This window comes from Colossoma macropomum, unplaced genomic scaffold (assembly GCF_904425465.1).
Source record: "Colossoma macropomum unplaced genomic scaffold, Colossoma_macropomum, whole genome shotgun sequence".
In the NCBI taxonomy this organism is placed as follows: domain Eukaryota; kingdom Metazoa; phylum Chordata; class Actinopteri; order Characiformes; family Serrasalmidae; genus Colossoma; species Colossoma macropomum.
The window spans coordinates 38,098,836-38,124,937 of NW_023494799.1; the positions used below are offsets into that span (position 1 = coordinate 38,098,836).

Consider the following 26,102-nt stretch of genomic DNA (forward strand, 5'->3'; position numbering starts at 1 on the left):
GAAGCCGAGGATGAGCGGCAATTCAAGGAGTTGTCGACTCTCAGACTTGCCTCCATCATTAATTGTGAGTAGCTTACACGAGAGGTGTAGGCCATTGGCTGAGCAGTAAGAAGAGCTGGTGCTGCGAGGTCACGTCTCTCTTCCAGCTGTGCCCTCGGCTTCTCGCGCACTTGATGCAAACAATGTGTGCTTTCTGCAAATAACATTAAACAGCCCGCTCCTACAGTAATGCCCCATAAATATGCCTAAATCTCGAAGAGCAAAAATAATTACTTTCATACCTTTTTCCGAACCCGTTGCACAGAATCATTTCTCTTCTCCCCCACCCGATGCCTGCCCCTTGCTCTTCGACTTTTCTTTTCTTCTCTTGCCTTTCTCTTTCCCCCACAAATCATCCCTTCTCTGTGTGCATGGAGTTAGGCGGCTGCAGAAGCACAAACAGCACATTAATTAGAACTGTCAATGCAGCGATGTAGCTCATAGTTATGGGTTACCTATAAAGGTTTCATAATAATCATAGCAGGCCTAAGACTTGCCCATTATAGAGCACCACTTTTTTTCTTTTTTTACCAGGCCTGAAAATGAATCACAGCTCATCTCCAACTTACTCCGCTCGTCTTACCCTGGAGGAAAGCACCTGAGAGGAGATTTCATTTTTTTTTCCCTGTTTCCGCTTATGCTGAATTATACCTCTCTGCATTTTAAGCAGCAAAACACGCTGTTGATGCATCGCTTTACGTGCATTTTATGAATCTCCGTGGGATTTTACCAAAGGAAAGAAAAAACAATGCCGCAACCGAGAGGTCAAACTCAGGGTACATAATTAAAGACATACATCTCGCATAGCGGCGCATATGTGAGTGGCCTAATTAATGTAGAACCATGCTCCTCGAACTCACTGATCTTCTGCCAAGTTCACCATGTGTGGATGCGGAGCTGCAGCTGAGGGCAATGGATAATGAAGGAGGGGGCAAAGGAATCCATGCACCTTCACCTCTGCCTTAAGAGATTTGGACAGCAATAGGGGAAGTCTGCACGACAGGGAAAACCTACGAGTCAAAGGTCAACCAACCACTCAGAATAGTCCGAGAAGGCCGAGCTAAAGAGAACCAAACAGCAACCATCTCTGAAAAACTAGGTAACCCTAGAAAACAGCTCTGTTCTTTACAGGTATGGATTAGAGCAATACTGTAAAGAGGCCAAGCAGATAAGCTGCTTCAGTGTATTTTAAAAGAGCTTAGAATTCATTCTGCGATCTTAAGGCCCTTTTAAACTGTCAGCCTGTTTGAAAACACCGCTTCTATGTAGTATGTTCCACAGCTGACCATCATAGGCAGTTTTGATCAGTGGTGGACAGTAGTGAAGTAAATGTAATTCGTTACTGTATTTAAGCACTTTTTTCGTGTATCTGTACTTTATTAAAGTTTTTCCATTTTTGGTGACTTTTTACTTTCACTCCACTACATTTCAAAGTCAAATATCTCACTTTTTACTCCACTACATTATGCAAAATCTGTCGTTCCTTTTGGTTTATGTGTGCATAAAAAAAGTAACGTCAAAACAAAAGAAGCATGAAGGAAACACACCAATCAGGGCACAGCGCGGACTTTGTTTTGAGCTTGATTTGAGCTGTTGGACACACCGACCCACTGCAAGCATACAGTTCAATGACAGCATAAAAGTTTGGGAGTGTCTATTCCAACATCTTTTTTCTGAATTTACACAAACACTTTCATTTTATAATAAACTCGTTTGGTTAGTTTATGTTTATGAACAGAGACCTAGAAATGCAGCATAGTAAAGGAAAACTCATTTGTGAACCTGAGTTTAAAGCAAGTTTAAAGCAAGTTGCAAATAAATCTTAAACTGAAACTTTGCTTGTTCGCAAAAAGTGATTTCAGAGCCACTCAGTTCTACCAAATGGAAACTGTTTGCCTTCAGTGTTTTGTGTTTTTGATCATTTTAATAGACATCAGCGTCACTAATTAATGACATTCTATTAAAATATTGGTGTATAAAGAGTGACACTAGAATATTTTCACCTAAAATGAGTTGATAAAGCAACAGTCTTGTTACAAAAATGATAATAGGACATTGGAGCCATAATTAATCTTTTAGTACTTTTACTTTTGATACCTTTACATTTAAAGGCAAATACTTTTGTACTTTTACTCAAGTGGAGGTCTAAAGGGAGGAACTTCTACTTTCACTGCAGTAATATTTTACCTTTGGTATCTCTACTTTAACTCAAGTACATGGTTTATGTACTTCGCCCACTCTGGTTTTGATAGAGGCACACATCATCTTCAATTAAAACAACAGACACTGAATTAAACTCTGAGCATGTAATTTTAACAAACTGCATGAATAATGGGAAGAAAATTTTGCCAACATTTTCCCCACAAAACGGAACTTCTGAACTCATGTCTCCCTCGTCCCAGATCTGAGAAACTCCATGAGCAAAACTTTTTTTTTAAAAGGTAAAAGTCAAAATTAATTGCAGAAGGAATTAGGAAACCTTGTCAAATTTGGTAAATATTTCGTAATTACTAATCGGCCGTGATCTCAATAAAACAAGCCGCACTGTTCGCACATCTGGGTTTTCAATTTAATCCTTGACTTTCATTGGAGCTGTCTGTAATCCCTCAAACATGACTAATGGGAAACATTAAGTACAAGTTTGGGGACAAGTGGTTTTAATTAAAAGCTGCTTTGCAGAGGGCCTTGAATCGAAAGGAGTTTATCATTTCTACGGAGGAGACTGCATGTGTTTTTCCTTTTATTAGCAGTTATGGATATACTCTGCCCTCAAAAAAAGGTGTTACACATTTTCTCCAGGAACTTAAAAGCCGAACACGAGCATCTGAAGCACATTTCTCTTCAACAACTCCTTTTAAGTGTTTGAAAGCGGGTAAACAGGGAAAGGAAGACGAGGGGTTGGGGTAAGAGCAACGGTGCACAAGGAATTAAAGATGGACCGCTTGAGTTCAAATGCCCATATTTAGAATGTAGAGCTTCCTGTGGGCACAGGGAAAGAAATGGTTTAAGCAGGCTGACTGGCATATAAAAGCGTCCTGTGAGGACTGCAGAAAGCCATATTTTACCACTTCCTACAGAGGAAATAGTCGGGGAACTCCGCTGGAATCTTCATGGGAAACGTTTGTGACCCCGTGCTGACAGCAGTCTGTTCCTCCCTCATGTAGTGAACTGAAGTTTATAAGAGTTAATGAACAGTACTGGCATACCAAATCTTTAGCATGAGTCTGTGACACTGTGACCCTTCAACTTAAAAGGAAAAGTTACACTTTACATATGGGTGTAATCAAATAATCCCTTCACATTCCAGGCTGAAGACTGTGCTCCTAAAGATCACATAGGCCTGAGAGAGCATGTGGTTGTAACTTTCAATTCCATTCAAGTTGTTCAAGGTTATTTCTTTTCTCTAGTGATGCCAAAAGGTTGACTCAGTGGGATTGACTTAGTGAGCAGATATAGACATTACTTCAAAAATTACATACATTTTTATACTTTTCACTATGTGTTGTTTGAGTTGTTAAATTGTTTTACATGTACATAGTGAGCATCTTAACCTCCTATTGACCAGGGTATATTTTGGCTCGTCCATCTGAATTTAAATGACCAAATCATAAGGCAAATTATTCAGTAACTGCATGAAATAAATGTACATTTTTGTAAAAGCTCCCCTCAAATTAACAGAACATATGTTTTATGATCAAACACATATTGCTATATGCTTACAATTTACTCCTGAAAGCCAAAAATCTTAGACACTCTTTGTATTATTTTATAAAAATAATTTTTACAGAGCAGATCACTGAAGAGACGCCATCTGTTTATAGTTTATAGCCCAGATTTGTGGAAAAATGGGTCGACTTTCAAAAAATTGTGAGTTCAGCTTCTTTTATTATAAGGGTTTAAAATTACATCACCCATCTATTTGACTGGAAAGAAGACAGTTACAGCTCTCATATGACCCCCACCTTTTGAATGTAGCTTATGAAATATGAAAGTTATGAAGAATATGACAAAGAGTGTTTTGGAGTCACCGGTGGTCTCAAGGAGTTGAAGAAGTTAAATAAATCTACCAGTCTGTTCTTAGTTCTAGTACTTCAGTGGTACTTTAAATATTAATATCTCTTCAATTTCAGGTCCTAAATCTGTATATGCAGAACACATTATAACTACATTACAATTTTATATTACTTAAGAAAAAACAAATAATTGGAATCATTATGATTGTTTTCTTTTTAGTTAGGTGTTATGCGATTTACAGCATTTTTACTATTAGATACACGCTTCTGTGCAAAAGTCAGAGGCCACCTCTATTTAATTTCCAAACAAACAGGCATTATGTACAAGTTAGTTGTTAATTTTTCAGAAGATATTTCTGAGCAGACTAGATTTAAGGATGGATTTATCATCCACTTGCTTAAGGAGGGAGAAAGTCAAAGGAAAATAAGTGAAAAAAGATTCCAAAATTGGAGGTTTTTTTTTTTTTAATAGAGAAAATGGGACTCCTAACAACCATGTAAGATCTTATAGACCACCAAAACTGTCGTTTAAAGTTTTCATGTTTGAGGACAAAATCAAGGTATTTCTTTATATCTAAATAAACAATCCACAGGTGTTTCTGTCCATCCCTCCTATGTGAGAAGTCAACTCAACACTGTGGGCCTGACAGGCCCCACCAGAGTTCAGACCTCAGCATCATTAAATGTGTTTTTGATTGCTCAGACTGTGAGAATCAGAAGCTCTAAGGCTGAACTTTGGAGGTGTGGAAAAAAATCCCTGCAGATTTCTTTCAAAGCTGAAAGCAAGTCTGCCAAAAAGAATAGAAGCTGTAACAAAGGCAAACAAAGAACCCATTAAATACTGGAAATATATATATATATATATTTAGTTGTTGAAGCTACTGTGTAATTTTCTGTGAAAACATATGTTTCCTGTTTTTTCCCCAGACACTGAAAAATGAATAACTTCTACTTAATGGCCTTGTTTGACCATAAATTAAATAAATAAATAAGGAGTGGTCTCTATCTTCTGCACAGTACTGCAGTTAATTCATGTTCAGATTTCTTTGTTGAAATTTAAGAGAGAGATTGTCATCATGCCGGTATCTCAGCAAGGTTTATATCTAGTTAACTCATTTTTATGGCCTTTGCCGCTCAAGGACAGTAAAGCAAGCGTAAACGTGAGGGTATTCATCAAACCGCTGCAAATTTCAGCTCCTCATAACTACCAGGCTTACACTACTACTTTGTCCATCTGTAATGCCAGTTTCCTTGATGACCACGCAGCATGGAGGACAGTTCGGAGTTCTCCCAGCATGCTCCTCTCCATGTGGGGATGTATGTTAAACCCATTGGTCTGAGCCAGTTTTGGGGGGCGATTTTCGAACCACCTCCCGGACTTGGCGGTGTCTGTGACAGGCCCCTCTCCTGGTGAGCCCGCTTCCATGATGAATGGCTACCTTTCCATTCTTTATTGCCCCACTAAATCATACGCCTGCCATGCTTTTATAACCAATCTTTGCTGCTTTTTTTTTCTTAATCCGCCGCCTCTTTTGGAATAAAACTACAAAGACTGTACTTTGCATTTTTTTTTTCTGATCGAGAACATGGAGGTCTCAGAGGAGGCCTTCTGTACGGAGTTATCAGACAACAGAATGCTTATCAATACAGACAAGATCCCCCCTCCACTAACATTTTAACTGCTTGCTCACGGTCATACAAAGAGCGCACTGTGGTTTGAAGACTAGGGCACTGTCCATAAGGCTACATGACACCTACATAAGCTTGTCATATCAACTGACAGAACCCTACATAAATGTTCATATATACTTATTCCAGTAGGCATAATTCGTTATAAAGGTGACATTAGCCAGTTTTGATCAAAGTTAGCTAAAGAAGTGTTTATGACAGATGACACCTACTGTAATAAGCATTTATAACTATTTATGTAGGGTTATGTCAGCTGTCAAGACAAGCTTATGTAGGTGTACTGTTTGATAATTAGTATATTTGCTAGATTGTGTTGTAAAAAATAGTAATAATACAGGATGTTATGTATATGTTATGTTACATTAGTCATGCTACAGGTTGTTATGTACAGTAATGTTATGTAGGGTTATGTCAGCTGTCAAGACAAGCTTATGTAGGTGTCATGTAGCCTCATGAACAGCACCCTACAGTAAAGTGTTACCAAACAAACACTGTAAATAAACCCTTCCTTGATCCTGTAGAAAGTTGCAGCCTGTGTACTTTCTGATAATTAGTATATTTGCTAGATTGTGTTGTAAGAAAAAATAGTAATGTTACAGGATCTTTGTCCTTGAATGCCACAAAAGCAATTCCTGTCCCGCCGCCCCGGGCCCTCTATTTTTATGCTCAGATTTATCCATTAGGGTACTACAGGAGTAATGATACAGTACATTATTTCAGTTATTGCTTTTCATGAAAATGCATTTTGTGGAGACTACATAAAGTGTACAGCATGGAGGTAATACAGTAGATGATACAGTACTTTCACCCCTCATATCCCTTCAATATAATGATACTATCTAGCACCTTATTACCTGTAACTATAGCGAGCCTTGCTGCAGGTGAAATAAGCAGTGCGCCTCTCCTCCATCTCCTGTGATTCATTTCATGCAGGCTCTCCTTCAGATTCTCATCCCCACACCGTCTCCCTCACAGAGCCGACCATCTGCCCAGTAAACCTGAAAGAAAGGACAGTTTTGAAGAAGAAATGAAAATAAGAAGAGAGATCATATCAGCATTTGAGCAATATTAAGAAAAAGAAAGCTGATTGAAATCATCAGATCTGAAGAAGACCAAAGAAAGTTCCAGTAATGGCAATATAATTTGTATTTGGCTTTTTCTGTGGCACAGCTTAAACCACACATCACCCTTTTCATCTGCCTTCACCCTGGACATTGGGAGCACTCTCCGGAGTTGTGTGCACGCTCACCCTACGTGTGAGTGCCCGGAACATTAGAGAGCGTGGGCCATCCAAGCAAATAATTCAGTTCAAACGCTAATTTCATTTGACTTCCCCTGACGAGGAAATTAGAAATGCACCGCTAAAAGTCTCAGGCCCGAACTTGCTAAGACGTGCCAGTGACATTATTTATTTATGTTTGGTTAATAGCCCAACGAGCATTACGGGCAAACGTGTGACGGCACTGAACGGTGGCCAAGACCGACTCTGCTGCGCTCCACACTTGGCCTTTTCAAACTGCCAAAGCCCTGGCTCTGAAATACGGCCGTCCATTCCTCATCAATCAGCCCATGCAGACAGACAGGTAGAGCTGCCTCCAGTGCACCTGTAAAGAGTAAATTTAGCCTCACTGACAGAAAGACTTTCACCTCATAGATGGCTATTCTCACCCACTCAGCTTTGAGCCAGGTGTTTCAGTCATTTGAACCCGGCCACTGTAGGACTAGTACAGAGTGCTGACTTTTCAAACATTTGTGTCCGTCAGTTTGCACGTTTTATAGAGTCCTTGTGAGGAAAGGTATGCAGATGTTGTCCGATTTGCTGTCCAGATGAAGGTCCATAAAAGTGGAAGAGAGGCACTCGCCTATACGCTGTACTTTGTCTCCTCCTAGTGGTCTTTTACAAAAACTAATCACCTGGGATATCTGAAGCAGAATAAAAGAAACCCAGTCTGTTCTTTGTTCTTTTGAATCGTTCTCTACAGCCCTAAAATACCTGAAAGCACAAAATCAGTCAACTGCATCACAAAGATAACATCCACCAATGACAAATAGTATTTAGAATATATACAGTTGAACTCTTTTCCCTAAAAATATTTTAATATCAGAATGGTACATATTTTAAAAGCTTTTTTCCAACCTGAGCCAGGTATAATTTGATGAGAGACTATGGAAAACTGCTCACGCTGTGCTGTGACGGACAGGTTTTTATGAGCCATCAATCACCTAAAGCGGAGCCCGCGTGCAAGCGTGTGCCGGGGGAGGTCTGACCCGCGGCCTAGCGTGACATTCAGGGAGGGAGTGCCGCTCACCCAGCAAAGCCCATTACTGCAAAGCATGATGGATATTGCTCCAAAAAAGCTGATATGTAGCCCGGTATATAATTTGTTATAATTTGTAAAAATGATATGGTCACCCTGTTTTCTTTCTACCTTCTATCCTTCTTTCCCTATTACATTTTCTCTTATATATATATATATATATATATATATATATATATATATATATATATATATATATGGCAATTAGCCTATACAGTATACTATTCTGATTACAGATACGAATGCATGTCTAACAGTATAATGGGAACAACTTATAAAGTAGGCCCACTTACACAGCATGTGAAAAGTAGCCTTGTTTGTTCTCCATAAGGACAGATATCTTAAGATCAGAAAAAAAATAGAAAAGAGTTGGCCTGCGTTCTCCGGCTTTCCCTTCTTTGACCCAGACAAATTTATAGATGTCTGGGAATTTATGCTCTTAAAAATGAAGGACATTAATAAGCCAGCTCTTCCTTTTTTGGACTCAACTGACCACCACACTGTTCAGAAGCCACTCTCATAACTCAGGGAACGCATCTCTAATAACTGTGACAGAGCCATTGAGGAATGCTGCATAGATCATGGAAGTTTATCTTCGCCTGAATTTATAGTCAGAGACATTTTTTAAAAGCTTGAACTGATAAATTTGACAATACATTATTCTGAATACGGGCAAACACCTAATGAAAGAGCCTGGTACTGAAAACAACCAACTCTATGCTACATTTGTGCTTACAGCTGTGTTCTCGATTGTGCAATCTATTTGAATGAAATGCAAGAGAAGGGACATCATGCAACGGCACGTTATCATTTTGCCTTTAATCAATACTTCCTGATAGCAAACACACTGCAGGGCAAAGGTGAACGGAAAGCTCTTGCTTCGTCACACAAAACAACAGGCAAACAGCCAGCAAAAACAAACCACCAATGGGACATAACACTGCCTCTAGTGGCCACAGCAAAAATCTTCATTTATGCGAAGGCACAGACGAAGAACAGGCAAATGCTATGCTGGCAGACCAAACACAGAGCGTACATCTAAATTTGAGGCCTAGATGCATCGAACCATCGCTGTGAAGCTGTAAAACACAACTGTGCTGTAAACTGTGACAATAGTGTTGTTTTCTATTGCTGAGTGAATCATGTTTACTTGCCTGAGCCCTCCCCTTTATGATTCCCTCCACACTGATAAGAGCACAGCAAACAGACTGATAGCACAGCAAATCTCAGCTTCTCTCGCTCCAACTTGACACAGAACAGTTTGAAGGATAGAGAACAGTTAAAAGAAGAATATGAGACAGTTTTAAGAAAGTCTGGAAGCCCCGGTTTGTGATCAGACGCGACAGATTATCAGCAGAGAGAGGAAAGAAAGCATTGATGTTCCAATCCAAAGGTCTTTTAGACATAAATACCAACGCAGCCTAAAGGATCTTGAGTCGCCTGAACTGAAAGCCTGGTGATTTTGAAGAATAATAGGAATGACCTGAGTGAGAAGGCCTTGGTGGACATTAGGTGGTGCTGTTTAGGCTGTCTCAGTGTCTCAACAAAGCAAAGAGCTAGGCCACATCCATCCAGCCTGGGTTAGGATCACGATACCATGAAGATCTCTGAAGGTGCACTGGATCTGGGCACAACTGACTATGCTGTGAGCTTGGACCCAAGCTACACCATGCTGGAGTTCGATAGTCTGAGAGTGCTGCCAGTGGTCACAGGTAGGTGTGATAATTTACGACAAGCAGTCCACCATGTCTCAATACTACGACAGTGTTTTAGGGCCACTGTTAATAAAAATAAAAATAGCAGACTTCGAGAATAAAGTTGTAATATTTCAAGAAAAAAGTCATAATATTTTGAGAAAAACGTTATACGGTATGATATTTCAAGAATAAAGTCGTAATATTTCGAGAAAAAAAGTCTTAATATTTCGAGAAAAAAATCTGTAATATTTAAAAAAAAAAAAAGTTGTAGAATTTCGACATTAAAGTGGCATTAATACCAGGAAAGAAAAGGCTTTGCAAAAGGAACGCAGCACCTCCTCATGTTAAATGAGGGGCGGTGAGTTGGTGGAGTTTTCATATCGATTCACCCATAAAGAAACACTCAGTCTTCCTGTCTCTCCTGCACATCAGCACCAGCCTGTTATTAGTATAAGAACCGGCTGAAACGGCTGAGCAGGAAACTGTGTTTATCTAGAATAAAGAGCCAGACGGACTCGGAGGAAACTGTCTGTCTGTTTTGTTGAAGGAGAATCTCAGGCAGGGTCGTCTACACGGCTATCGGGGCTCCATCTCCCCCCATTCAGAGAGGGCATGAAGTTTCACAGACAGTGAGAATGATGATCAAAATGATCGATCAACAAAGAGACAGGAGTGTGGAACGCCGGCACCAGTACAGCAGCCGAGACGTTAACGCGTTATGGAAGCGGCCTACAGTTAGCCCACTTTATCCTCCAAATAGTACGACTTTATTCTTGGAATATTACGACTATATTCTCGAAAACGTACAACTTTTTTCTCAAAATATTACAACTTTTTTCTTGAAATATTATGGCTTTATTCTTGGTTTAACATGCATAGAGATTTCCATCATATGCGTCCAATCAACCAAATACACCAAGCCAACATCACAAATCAAAGATCACAATGAACCTCTCAGATTCCTTTGATTTTACAGTTCAGGAGATGCATTACTGAAAGCAGCTTTGCAGTTCTCTCAGGGGGGCGGTTTCAATTGAGTGATATCACATATGAGTTAAACACACACACAAGACTGCAGACAAGCACTAAAGGTTTGTGTTTCAAGGCACTCTGACGGCCCACCGGTGGGGAGTTTGACGTCTTTGAGACCGTAGCCAAGACATGTGCTTAACTGCTCTTAAATTTAAAATTCTTTCACATTTGGGAAGAGTTTGGCCATTTTTGTCCTGATGCAGGTGATCAGAAATGAAGTTTCTTGCTCTGACTTTTAAAAAGGAGACCCAATCACTCCTCTGTGTTCATGCTCTCCTACTTAATCTCATTTTCTGTAATCATTAGGAGCCTGTTCTGCTGAATCAGGGGCACTCTGGCACTTTGGAAGATGCGTCCACCGGCAGCGCTCCTTTCATAGCACAGCGAGCTGGGTGGCAGATGCATTGTAATCTCTTAATTCAATACAACTGCCCTCTGAACCCAAAGCCTGCATTCAAGACACAAAAGTGTAACCCCTCGCTGCTAAATTTCCAAACTCTAAGTGTGTAATTTACATACATTAGGCCGTATAGCCATTGTCCCCACTGTGCCTGGCCTGCATGGAGAGTGGATTTGATGGTCACTGCCTTAGCAATGTGAAGCAATCCTGACGAGATCGAATACTGGAGGAGAGCAATTTAATACCCTACAACACATAAGGAGATTGAATTAAAACAGAGCTAGCAGCACAAAATTAGCCTGAAAATGGCTGCAGACCTCAGCTTTCCACTGACCTGTAACTGGTTTAATTAAATGGGGAGTTTCTTCTTTCTCCAAGTAATAACTAGCGGTGCCTCAGAGGCCTGGGTCTAGCAGCATGGCTGCCGGTGAAGGCTCTCTGAGCTGAACGCTGTTTTATTGCCAGCCCTCTCCGCAGAAAAGACAACTTGGTCAATAGATTTTTGTTTGACACTGTCGTGCGGCTTCACTGAAAGGGGGAGCAGACGCCTTCACTTATGTCTTCAGTTCATTCTTACTATCATTAATTATCAATACTATCAATAATGTCTGGCTGCAGAGCCACAGATTTACACCCACAGTTTCATGCCAGTGGAACGCATGCGCAGTATGAAAGCGCAATTGTGTCATGTAAAAGTCCTTATAGGAAAGTTACGACGGTGTTTTAGGGCCACTGTTAATAAAAATAAAAATAGTAGACTTTTAGAGATTAAAGTCGTAATATTGCGAGAAAAAAAGTCATAATATTTGGAGGATCAAGTGGGCTAACTGTAGAGGGGCTAACTGTAGGGGGGCTTCTATAACGCGTTGGGGTCTCGGTTGCTGTACTGGCGCCAGAGTTCCACTCACTCCTGTCTCTCTGTGGATCATTTTGATCATCATTCTCACTGTCTGTGAAACTTCATGCCCTCTTTGAATGGGGGGTAGATGCAGCCCCCGATAGCCGTGTAGACGACCCTGCCTGAGATTCTCCTTCAACAACACAGACAGACAGTTTCCTCCGAGTCCGTCTGGCTCTTTATTCTAGATAAACACAGTTTCCTGCTCAGCCGTTTCAGCCATTTCTTATACTAATAACAGGCTGGTGCTGATGTGCAGGAGAGACAGGGAGCCTGAGTGTTTCTTTATGGGTGAATCGATATGAAAGTAGAACTCCACCAACTCACCGCCCCTCATTTAACACGAGGAGGTGCTGCGTTCCTTTTGCAAAGCCTTTGACTACAATATTACAACATTTTTCTCGAAATAGTACAACACCATTCTCGAAGTCTACTATTTTTATTTTCATTATCAGTGGCCCTAAAACGCCGCTGTAGAAAGTTGAGTGTTCTCATTCATATTTCAGCCAGTGGCCGGTCTCCTCATTTATAACGTCTCTGATGTAAACAGTGACTGTTTGTGCTGGTTGTATATGTCGCCATGCATATTACCCTTCAGGAAGTTGTTCATATACGAATCAGCCATTGGAAACCGGTTAAACCATCAACCAAAACACTTTACAAAACCATCAGAAACCAGAAGAAACACTTTCAGCAAGGACACGTTAAAAAACTAAAGTTTGTTTTTTAGCGTAAAGCTTAACACTATGCTCAGTTTAAGCTGCTTAAGGTAGTTTTATTCCTGTGCATGTAATGTAAGTGTACACATAAAGCCCTTGTATTAAGGGTAAGTTAACTGAGCTGTATGTCTACATAACCCATTAGTTTACCCAGAGACACATCAGCTGTAGTTCATGTAGTATTTACCACATGAATCTCTATATGCGCTCAAACCAAAGTTAGTTTTAGTCTCAAGCTTAAAATATAACGTTAGCCCAATGCAAATTTATTGGAAACCCTCATAAAACGACTGTAATGTTGATTATCCTAAAATTCGCTAAGAAAAAAACACAAGGGTCGGCGCATGCGCTGAATGCCACTGGCTTGAACCTGCTGGAGTGAAACTGCGGCTCTGCAGTCAAACCATTCTGTAGTCCTCGTTATACCCATATTAGGAACTCCGGGTCTGAGCTCCATTTCTCTATGGCCAGAATGAATAGGGTTTTTGAAAAATCGCCTCTAGCGCCCCCTGTGTTAAACACAAATGTTCAGAACCCGATACGTTTTGTCCTGTGAACATTCTCCTCTCGAATAACACTGGATCCTCTGAATTATGAGGCCGTTAAAGACATTTTTCTCCCAAATACCAGTGGCCTTTCAACCCTCCATGAAGCTGAAGTCAGCTTCTTTTTAGCCGCCTGCTTGTTCGAATTTTCCCGTTCCACCTTAAATTCCACAGCAGTTCAGAATGTGACTGCTGCACCATTTAAGGTGGAACAGGAAAAGTCCAACAAAAAGCTGGCGAATGTCCTGAGAAAATGTCCTCAGAAAAATGTTACCAGCATTAAACTAATAATTAGGATATTCTGAGAGCTGAAATCAGTTTATCAGGGGGTGATAACCTGCTTAAGGGGGCTGTCAGTCTAATGACGTGAACTCAGCGCACAGTAGCTTTAGCTCACATGTAGCAGTATTCACATTTCAACTCTTTAACGACCTTGTAATTCAGAGGATCCAGTGTTATTCGAGAGAAAAATGTTTACAGGACAAAACGTACCGGGTTCTGAACATTTTTATTTAACACAGGGGGCGATAGAGGCGATTTTTCGGAAACCCTATTCATTCTGGCCATAGAGAAATGGAGCTTAGACCCAGAGTTCCTAATATGGGCATAACTACAAAATGAAGACACGACTACAGTGGTCTGTTCCGCGAGCTGCTTCTTCCCGCCATTTCCTGAGGGCGGTTGACTCTAAAACCCTGTTCGAGCTGGACAAGTTTTACCTCAGGAGGTGCTGTAATTTAATGATTACCAACAAGATTTGTGGTTTAAATCCAATACAAATCTCCCATGTCTGTCATTTTCACAAGTCTGCTAAGTAATAATTCTGGAGTGAATTACTTTCAGTAATTTCCCCAGTTTTGCGACAAGAAGACGAGGCTAACAGCTAAATGGAGCTTGTTTAGACCCAGTTCCTTAATCCTCAAGTTCACGACCAGACCACTGAAAACCACAACATATCTGGTGATGTCTGAAAAACGAAGAAAACGAAAATAAAACATCTTTAAGGTACCTCTCGGAAGGCAGCGCGTTTTCTGTGTTGTTCTGCGGCATTTCTGAGTTTCACTTTCACAGCATTTCGACTAACATCAGTCGTCAAAACTGTACGCCACGATTCTGCACCATCATTTCGAACCGTTCAGTGACGCGTTTTATTTTTGGCGGCAAATGCTGACGTAAACGTCCGCGCGACGATGTTCGTGTTGCCTTCATAGGTATACACACCTAGATGCCGCGTTGGGTCCAGCCAGGCACGTCAACGGCGCCGCCATTTTGGGGCGGTCAACATCGCTGCTGGACTGCATTCTGTACCATTACATAGCGGCAGTTTAAGAGAGATACTGTCCAAAATTACACTATTTCAAGAATATTACACTCAGAAAGTGGGATAGGATTATATAACTGAGGGAACACAGCGATCCACACTCATGTGTGTGTGATGCGTATTGTTTGTGTGATGTTTATGTTGATATGGCCGTGTTGTTGGTGAGGCACAGAGAACCTGTTGATGTGATTGTTTTTCCTCTGGTTTTCTACTAAGCTTATTTCATTTAATTGTCTATTTAGATGATCTTAACTTTATGTATATTTATTTACAATGATGGTTAATTCTTGTAGTTATAGCATTCCTTAACCCGTTCCACCTTAAACAGTGCAGCTTCAGGCACCAGAAAGTGACTGCGGCACCATTTAAGGTGGAACGGGAAAACTCGAACACGAAGCTGGCGAATAGGACGCCAACTTTAGCTCCGTACTCCTGAGTATGAAGATTAGAAGTGATTCACACAAGTGTTTTTACAGGAGCTCGCGCTAAACTCACGTCAGGTTCAGACTGAATACTTTCCTGCTGGTCCGGGTGGCTAATTAGCACGATCAGTTATTAAAGAAATAAAAGCTACCGAGAGCAGATCCGGGCAACCTAGATTAATCTGTATCTGAGGATTATAACGAAACAAATTTTAGTGAAAATCGGTTGAGTAATAAGGAAGTTGTGGCCGATTTAATCCTGAGACTCATCGTCTCTCAGTAGAAGTGAATTCGTTCACAGCGGATCTTGACCGCTCCAACATGGCGGACGCACAAACATATCGCCTCAACACAGCATCTAGGTTTGGATATCTATGCTTAAACTGCTAATGGTGGGCTAGCTAATTAGAGCCTGTAGTCCCTAGCCTACCATAAGCTAAAAGATAATTTAAACGAAGTCTGTCAAATAGACTTAACATATAAAAGTTTTTGGTTTGCGTTTATGTCACAGAAATCGCTGGCATGCTGTAAATGTGTCACAGAATCTGCTCCACGTTAGCCAGCTGGTGCCAGCAGCTCTTGAAAGCTAGGTTAGCTTCCTTCTTTGGGAATACAGCTACAGTTAGCAATGGCTTCTCGCGTAGCTAGCTACATCTAAACAAGGTCTACCATATTCATACTACATATAAAAGTATAAAAGAGCCCTGGGTTTCCGAGTTGGGAGAGCGTCAGCAAAAAACCAATAGACAACTATAGTCCTGTGGTCATTTTGTAGTCGGCGCCATGCTTTTAAACCCATATTAGGGACTCCGGGTCTAAGCTCCATTTCGCTATGGCCAGAATGAATAGGGTTTCTGAAAAATCGCCTCTAGCGCCCCCTGTGTTAAATAAAAATGTTCAGAACCCGATACATTTTGTCCTGTGAGCATTCGCCTCTCAAATAACACTGGATCCTCTGAATTACAAGGTCGTTAAAGAGTTGAAATATGAATACTGCTACATGTGAGCTAAAGCTACTGTGCACTGAGTTCACGTCATTAGACTGACAGCCCCCTTAAGCAGGTTATCACCCCCTGATAAACTGATTTCAGCTCTCAGAATATCCTAATTATTAGTTTAATGCTGGTAAGATTTTTCTGTGGACATCTTCTCAGGACATTCGCCAGCTTTTTTTGTTCGACTTTTCCCCGTTCCACCTTAAATGGTGCAACAGTCACGTTCTGAACTGCTGTGCCATACAGGGAAATTCGAACAAGCAGCCGACTAAAAAGAAGCTGAGTTCAGCTTCATGGAGGGCTGAAAGGCCTGATATGAGGAGGTTTCTCTATTTCCACTTAACTGAGTAACATTAACTTATTTTTGCTGTTTCACAGAACCGACAGGTCAGTATTTTGTCTCGTTTGCTAATGTTTGTGATAGCTAGTCACAGCTGCTGCACAATTTAAGGTGGGACAGGAACATTCAAACAGGAAACTGCGAAAAAAAAGCTAATTCAGCCTCGTAGTTTTAACACAGGTAGTACTTTTGATAAGGAGTTTTAGCCTATGAAAATATTCTACCCACAGGTGTTATTTACTGGCATACCCGTAAATATACATGACAGTAGAACATTTCGATAAGGTAGCACAGCTCGTCAGAGCAGCGCCACAGCCCGCCTTAGTTTTGTGTAGCTTAGTGACATCAAATTGATGCGCAGTAGCTTTAGCTCACATGTAGCAATATTAGTATTATAGCTCTTTAACGACCTCGTAATTCAGAGGATCCAGTGGTGTTCAGGAGAAAAATGTTCACAGGACAAAACGTGAACATTTTTATTTAACACAGGGGGCGATAGAGGCGATTTTTCGAAAACCCTATTCATTCTGGCCATAGAGAAATGGAGCTCAGACCCAGAGTCCTTAATATGGGCATAACGAGGACTACAGAATGACGCACGACCACAGTGGTCTATGGCCAGAATGAATAGGGTTTTCAAAAAATCACCTCTATCGCTCCAGTGTTAAATAAAAATGTTCAGAACCCGATACGTTTTGTCCTGTGAACATTTTTCTCTTGAATATCATGGGATCCCCTGAGTTACAAGGTCGTTAAAGAGTTCAAATATAAATTTTTGATTTTTGAAGCAGTTCTTTGGATAACATCAACCTTTCACTCAATCTCAATCACAAACGAGACTCCTAGCTAACTTGTATCTTAGCATTGCGGTTATGCTCTGACATTTTGATTTCCATTTTCTTATACAGCCAGCTAGTTGTTTGTGATCTGGGAAGAGCCACGTAACATCTCCGCCATAATGTGCCAGCTAACGTTAGCTGTTTGTACCAAGCTGATCATGTAAGAATTACTTCATTGACGGTTTATTGCCTGCATTGGCTTTTTAAAGATGAGTACAAAATTAACTGGTGATTTAGAAAGCTGCTTTATGTTAGCCGGGTAATCTAGTTTGGAATAATATGTACTGTTAGCAATAGCCAATAGCTGGCTTCTAGCCAGCGTAGCTAGATTATATGAGTCCATCAGGTTCATGCTACCTATAACAATTCTTCTTTCTTTTAAAAACAGAAATATTACAGAAATCGCTGGCATGTTGTACAAAGACACAGAGACTGCTTGATGTGAGGCAGCTGCAGCAGACTGCAGTAAAAACAAGGGCGATCCAACATATACAGCATTTTAGCTCTGTTTAAAGTTAAATCAGGGCTTCGATCCACTTCTTATTCTCACAAAGACTAACATATCTTGCCTGTTGTAGCTCATTATTTGAGCATTATAGTACACTACTATATCATTTTGACATCGCTTCTGCAGTAGTTGTATGAAGCGGAAGTTAGTTTTACCCTGCTTAATGCTTAAACCCTAAGTAATCATGACTCTTTGTGAAAAGGGCCCAGTGAGTTTCCCACTAGTAAATACGACATTGTGGCAGAGAACTTGTAGAGAGGAGAACTACCACTATGCAATGTCTTCTGGGTTTCTCAAACACTAGAGGGCGCTCCCAAGCAAGTCCAAAATGAATGGGTTGATATGGAGCATTTGAGCAACATTTTAGTGTAAAAGAATACATTCATTTTCTGAACACAGAACAGCATAAAACATTTTAGCACTGCTGTTATATTTTTTAAGAGCTTTTAAACTTGAGTTGTAGGAAAAAAAAAAGAAAAAAAAACAATCATTAACTGCAAAAGAGAAATATTAAAAACAGAATGTATAGAAATAAATGATGTTATAGAAAAAAAAATCCAAGAGTTACCAATAGGCCCAAGGTTGATGTCTAGTGCTAATTTTAGCTCTGCTGAACCAAAGAAAACGCCCACTAGACACCGTCCAGCATTCACCAAAGATATGTAAATAAAACAACAAAGCTAGTTAGTGTATATAACAAACGCTGCATAGGAACGCTGGTGGCTATCAAGCTCAGCACATCTCACACTGGCCTTTTTTCACCACATTGCAGAACCACTGCTGTCTGAGTCTTCACCTGCAGGGGACGGCCGGACTGCAGCAGGCCAGCGGCGCTCTCTGCTCCATCTGCGCCGATAAGGCCACCGGGAAACACTACGGCGCAAACAGCTGCGATGGGTGCAAAGGCTTCTTCAGGCGGAGCGTCCGCAAGAACCACGCTTATACATGCAGGTGAGAACAGGGCAGGAATGGGATTCTAGTGTGTGTATGTATATATATATATATATATATATATATATATATATATATATATATATATACATACATTCTAAAGATCAAAATAATTTGAGTAGTAATCAGAGTAAATAGTTGGGCAGAATACTTTAAAACAGTAGTGATTAGCCCCTCCCACTTAGTTTTGTGCGTTCACGTCTAGGGGCAGGGTGTCCCAATTCTTGTTGAGATAGAGGGGTAGGGCGAAGTGTTAGGGCTACATGACCCTCCAAATGGAGGTTTTTCAGAGTCACAGTCCAAGCAGAGTGTTAGGAAAACAACATAGAGATGGCTGCACAAGTGATAAGAGAAACCCAAAAATGTGAGAATTTTCTCCATTAAAAATTACGATTACTATTGTATTATCTTAGTTTAATGACGTTTCAATGTATTATGGCCCATTTCTTCATAACAAGCATTAAAATCACTAGTAGTATGCTGATGTCTCGGTAGCTAGCTAGATAAATTACCCGTTCCACCTTAAATAGTCCAGCAGTTCTGACGCCTGAAGCGCCAGAATGTAATTGCTGCTTCATTTAAGGTGGAACTGGAAAATTCGAACAAGAATCTGGTGAATATCTGACTTCACCTTCATATCACTGAAGAATTAGGGATGGGTGATAATAAATAATTGCCCCCCTCTTTGAAAGCATATGATGCCCTAAATGTAACTAAAGCCCAGCAGTGAGGAGCTGAACTTTACCCTCCTCTGCTGTCACTGCAGACTGGCAGGGTCGCCTACAGAGCCTAGGTAGCTGTTAATGCAGTAATGTTGTTTTTTTATTTGAGGGTTGTTCCATTTCATAGAGGAAGATTTTAACTACTACCCCTTATAACTCTGTTCCAAGGTGCAAGGTGACACTCAAAAACAAGGGCTAGGGGTGAAAATAGGAAACGGGATTGGGCCTAAATGTATTTAATAATGTATTCTATTACAACACATAAAAAAGTATCATTCAGGAGCCTTTAGAGTACACTTTGATAGTGCACATGCGAAAAACTCTGCTGTTGTAATTTTTATTTAATTAACACTGTTTCTCATTGTTACTGGTTGGCAGTTTTCTTCATGTAGTTCTTCTGTTAATTCATTTATTTAAATTAAGTTGCAAAATACTCAACATTATTTTGGCTCTTATGGTCTGCTGCTCCCATAATCCAACTTAGAAATTAGGCAAACAATTTGTCATATTCCTGTAACAAAATTTACTTACAAATTTGGCCATTGAGTAGGCAGTTATGTGAAATACGTGCACAAGTCTAGTAAAATACCAAAGCTAAGTTTATCACTTGCGCCCACTACCGAGGGAACATCATCCCTGAGAGGAGTTTAGTAACACTGAGTTTAATGGCTGGCTCGTTGCATTGATTTATCAGTGTACACAGACTTTAGTGGCAACTTCAGTGTGTGTAAATAAGCCCTTTGAGTTCTTCTTTACAGTATGTCTTTACATGCTGTGAGCTTATGTAAAAACAATTTATAAATAAACAGTGATGGTGTTTTTTTTTAAAGATTGTTTTTATATATTTTTAGGGGATAAATATTCTAAAAGTATTCCTTTAATCAATTAAAAAGTAACTGTATTCTGAATACTGCCTTTAAAAAGGTCACTTGGACTGAATACAGATTCTGATTACATATTCGCAACACTTGTATTCTGTTATGTTCCAACCCTACTTACATTTCGCTGTTGTTGGAAAAAAAACTTGTATCTCCAAAATGGTAACTTTACAGAAGAAGGAAAAAACCTACTTTACTTTAAATGTAAGTCTATGGAACCAGACTTTTTTCTGAGTAATTTTGGCCCATTTCTTTTGGTCCATTCATCATGAAATTCACATACAATGTAAAGGGTAACAGGTATTCTTCAACTATGTCAAGAACTGAAAAACATCAAAAATGAAGATATAAGGTTTTGTTCCGGTTTATTGAGTACAGGTACTTGCTTGAGCAGGCCTACTTTTGTGATGAATTGACTCTACTATTTTACTCCCTTACATTGTGTTCCTAATTGCTTTTGGATATTTTCTGTCTTAATAAGTCTTAGATAAGTCTTAGTGTTTTATTTTATTAAGGGAAATTTCAATGTTTTTTTTTTTTCATAATCTCATTATAATTTAAAGGTTGAAATTTAAACAATCATTCAGAGTGGTTCTATGTGAAATGGTGCAGAGAAAGTTAGAGACTCAGATTTCTTTACAGTGGTGGTGATAGGAACCAGGTGACATTCTTTTACTATTTATATGTAATGTTGATACATTGGTACAACAGTAAAATTATGGTAAACCTGAGACTATCTAGGAACTGTTTTGCCTTACAACACCCTGCATGTACCTTTCTGCCATGAATGTATTACGTGAAATGCATTTCAGGCCAAAAGATTTTCTCGAGACTGTCCAAAAAGCAATGTCTCAGAAATCAGGGAGCGTATTTGTAACCATTTCATGTAATATTTTTTTGTGATGTAGCTTTAAGAGGCATTAAACACTTCAAATGTCTAGTTGCTATCACCAGTACTGTGAACAATTCTGACTTGATAAGTTTCCCTAGAACAGAGCATTTCACACTAAACCGCTCTCAATGACTGTATATTAACTACGATTGCACAATTTACTGATTTATTATCTTGATTTAGGCCGGTCTATGTTGGTGTGCCAGGTAACTGCATACCTCTACCAAAATGTTATAGCAAAAATATGTATGACTCATTGTGCTAAATAGTCATGTACCTCTTACTTGAAAAGTAGGACTTTATTTGTTTTATTTAAATAGAGAACTGATTTTTCGTTTACAAATTTAAAATTCCACTTTGGCCCAGTAAAGAACAAAGAACTTTCATACTTGGACTTTGGCTGATAGAAAGCACTAAACATGTGCTAGTATGTTATATATGCTCATTTTGCACACACATTTTGAGCTGCAGGTAATTAAAATAAGTAAGTAAGTAAGTAAATAAATAATAACAATCTAATTATGCAGACATTTAGAAAAAAAATCTGCTTTAAATAACCCAAACAAAGAAGAATATCACCTAACAAACTTTGATTCCTGTGCAAACTAAAGCTGGATGTACACTCTTGAAAATAAATGTGAATGAATCTCAAAAAGCTGGTCAGAGTAATGCCATAGAGAAACAATGTTACCTCCCTCAGGAACTTGGGTGTGAAAATGGGTGATTTTTTTTTAAGAATTATTTTTGAGAGTGAGATGTGTGGGTGAAGAACCTCTTCAAAGTTTAAAGAACCTCCACCTGTAAATGTTCTATATCGATTAGAAGTAACTCCTAGAATTAGTTAATGGAAGTAACAGTGCTTTCCTGTGAGTGTGGTTTACTACATACACTCTCAGAAATAAAGGGACTAAACTGTCACTTGGACAGTGCCCCTCTTGTCACTGGGTTGGTTCCTTTAGTACCTTTAGTCAGGGAATATAACTGCACCATAATCCACTGAAATGATATGTTCTAAGCTGTACTGACTCCTCACACCCCGTCTCGTCTCCAGCCTTTTTTATTGTTCTGTTTTAAAACATTCGGTTATGAAAAGGTACAAATACGAACTTTTACATGGGGAAAAACTTACTTAAGCAGCACAGCTGGACCTTAAAACCACTGTTGTACCTTTGAGAGAACGTTTACATTGTTTGTACCTTAATGAGCGAAAAATGTACCTGAACAGAACCGTTATTTCTAACAGTGTGCTTCTGAATGTGGTGAACAGAAAGAGATGTGCAGCCATCCAAGTTGGGTTAAAGTTAAATGATAAGACTTGTTCTAGTAGCCCTACGTCGTTCAGTATCATGTAGATGAGGATCATGTCAAATAAACAATCATTACGATAATAGATCAGGACTTGTCCAGGCACACAAGCCAGCAATGAGTGAGTGTCAGAGAGGGTTGATTTCACAGTTCGACTATGAGAGGAAATGTCATTTTCTAGTTGTTCAGGGGTGGCTAGAGGACATGCCACAACACAACCGTGTCCTATTTTCAGAGTGTGACATATGAAGTGTTTCATCAGGTCGACTCTGTATGGCTGTATAGCTCTGCACATGTGAGAATTATAGCGTGTCTCTGTATGTGTGTAGGTTCAGCAGGCAGTGTGTGGTGGACAAAGACAAAAGGAATCAGTGTCGATACTGCAGGCTGAGAAAGTGCTTCAGAGCTGGAATGAGGAAAGAAGGTGAGATTTTTTATTTTTTACCTTGAAGTCTTTATTTATTTTGAAGTGATGCCTGTTGCCCTTTACATTGTATGTAAATTCCAAAAGAAATGGAATAAAATGAAAATAGTCTGGTTCCGTTGACTTACATTACAAATAAAGAAGGTTTTTTCCTTCCTCTGTAAAGTTATTATTTTGGAGATTTTGTTTCGACACCTTGTCACTTTGTAGTTCTACAGTTACAGACTGTAGTGCATCTGTTTCTCTGCATACTTTGTTAGATACTGAGGTGTTTAAAAACTCTAGCAGCACTGCTGTGTCTGATCCACTCATACCAGCACAACACACACTAACACACCACCACCACATCAGTGTTACTGCAGTGCTGAGAATGATCCACCACCCAAATAGTACCTGCTCTGTGAGGGTCCATGGGGGTCCTGACCACTGAAGAACAGGGTAAAAGGGGGCTAACAAAGTATGCAGAGAAACAGATGGACTACAGTCTGTAACTGTAGAACTTCAAAGTGCACCTATATAGTAAGTGGAGCTGATAAAATGGACAATGATGGTAGAAAAAAGGAGGTGGTCATAATGTTATGCCTGCATATATATATATATATATATATATATATATATATATATATATATGGCAATCAGGTTGCAATAAATAAATATTTAGAACACATTCATTTTCAAAAACATTTAAATGTCTCACTAAACCAGAGATGGCAGACACCATGCTTTTCTTTTCCAATACCAATACTGAAACCTTGAGTATCGTCCAGTAATGATTCAGTATTCTATAAGAACAACTAAGCTGTAAATTTGTAATGTCAGTTGTGTTTCGGACCCCTTCCCCGAGTGGCTGAATCTGACGATTGCGAGAATCTTGAAAAAGTATTCAAAGAGAACTTAGTCAAGACTTGGTGAATGACATCTTCCAAGAATATAAGTGAGTTATCTACTGTTGTCTCCATATCTTAACCCTCTATTGCATGATGTTGCCTCAGGGCAACATACTCATTTTCCTCACTTTACAGTAACATACATATTTAAAGACAATGATAGGGTTAACAATAAAGAGAAGAGTTTGAGTAAGTCAATAAAAAGCATGTGCTCGGTCATACAATCTCCTAGTGGACGCATTTAAACGTTTTTTAACGTTCTTTTCTATTCGATCCTTTTCTATTGTTAGGAGATTTTGCAGAAATGTGTTTCTTGCCTAGAAGCAACACTGTACAACAGTGGAATGGATTTAGCCAGTCACAAGCCAGGTCTCACCACTTCAGGGAACACAGCTCTTTATCATTTCTTCTCATTGTCACACAATGTTGCCTCAAGGCAACATACTCTAAAAGGACCCCTGCACACATTATTTATTTTATGTTTTTGTATTTAATAATCAGGGTTCGAAAAACATAAATCAAGGATGATTTTATGCAAGAAAAGTGAATTGAATATTTTTTAAATGTATCTCATAATGCGTGTAGTAGAAGGGTTAAATCAGCATAGTGTTAATTTTGCACACATTATTTATTTATTTATTTATTTATTTATTTTAATGTTTTTGTATTTAATAATCAGGCTCGAAAAAAATAAATCATGGATCGTTTTTTGCAAGAAAAGTGGATTGAATATTTTTTAATTTATCTCATAATGCATGCAGTAGAGGGTTAAATCAGCATAATGTTAATTTTGCACTCGTTATTTTTATTTTTTTTTTTTTAATGTTTTGTATTTAATAATCGGGTTTGAAAAAAATAAATCACGGATCGTTCTATGCAAGAAAAGTGGATTGAATATTTTTTTAATTTATCTCATAATGCGTGCAGTAGAGGGTTAAATCAGCATAATTTTAATTTCGCATTTGAGACCTAAACATTGAGCCAGACTTTCTTCTTAAGCCTGCGCGTGTGACGTTAATCCATATTATTTGGAGATAATTATCAAGTATCTGGAAATGTCGAGTCCATGACGTCCATTCCCCTGCCATCCTCTTAAGTTCAGCACGATCCCTAACAGGTTCCAAATCATAATATTTACCCACATTATGTAATGCAGCTGGACTTAGAAGAAGAGCCAAGTGAGTTTGAGCCAGGGTTAGAGGGAGGTGGGCACAACTCATTACCATGTCTCTCTTCAGCAGGCGTCTTGAGCTGCGTGAGTGAGTGGCTGTGTGGAAGCCAGGTTTTTATCTCCCTCGGCTGCTGTTGATAACCGAGGGGGAGGAAAAAAACAGGACAAGGAGTGCCATGAATGGCCTTTTTTCATATCAATAATTAACATGCCTGAGTATGGTCAAATATTTACTGAGGTTTATTTGAGGGGAACACATGCATCAGACCGCTCAGTCTGAGAGAATGTTATGCAACCTTAGCTAGTGCTGTTGAAAGCTGAGCTTGACGGCTAGTAATATAGCCAACAGACTTGCACTATTTTTTTATGTTTACAAATTAAATGTTGTAACTCCATAAAGTGTTTCTCAATTCATCTTATTCACCTACAGAATTATGACTCACTGCGATGCTTACTGTCTACAGATACTTATAGTATCAGCTCCAGCTGTGTCCCCAGTACTAAACAAACTACACTGATCAGGCATAACACCTCCTTGTTTCTACGCCCGTTGTCCATTTTATCAGCTCCACTTACTATATAGGTGCACTTTGTAGTTCTACAGTTACAGACTGTAGTCCATCTGTTGTGGTGGTGGCGTGTTGTGCTGGTCTGAGTGGATCAGACACAGCAGTGCTGCTGGAGTTTTTAAACACCTCAGTGTCCACTCACTGTCCACTCTATTAGACACTCCTACCTTGTCAGTCCACCTTGTAGATGTAAAGTCAGAGACGATAGCTCATCTGCTGCTGCACAGTTTGTGTTGTTCATCCTCTAGTCTTTCATCAGTGGTCACAGGACGCTGCCCACAGGACGCTGTTGGCTGGATATTTTGGTTGGTGGACTATTCTCAGTCCAGCAGTGACACTGAGGTGTTTAAATACTCCAGCAGCACTGCTGTGTCTGATCCACTCAGACCTGCACAACACACACTAACACACCACCACCATGTCAGTGTTACTGCAGTGCTGAGAATGATCCACCACCCAAATAGTACCTGCTCTGTGAGGGTCCATGGGGGTCCTGACCACTGAAGAACAGGGTAAAAGGGGGCTAAC

General features: G+C 39.6%; 1 protein-coding gene across 1 annotated transcript in view; it reads left to right on the plus strand.

The window, feature by feature from the left end:
* The first annotated feature begins 9,251 nt into the window (after window positions 1-9,251).
* Window positions 9,252-26,102, plus strand: part of hnf4b (hepatic nuclear factor 4, beta) — a 28,727-nt gene continuing 11,876 nt past the window's right edge. The window contains exons 1-4 of the mRNA XM_036587417.1: window positions 9,252-9,771; window positions 15,503-15,524; window positions 18,583-18,726; window positions 22,853-22,947. Of these exons, the coding sequence (XP_036443310.1) occupies window positions 9,657-9,771; window positions 15,503-15,524; window positions 18,583-18,726; window positions 22,853-22,947 (376 nt within the window). The 5' untranslated portion in view covers window positions 9,252-9,656. The remainder of the gene's footprint in view (window positions 9,772-15,502; window positions 15,525-18,582; window positions 18,727-22,852; window positions 22,948-26,102) is intronic.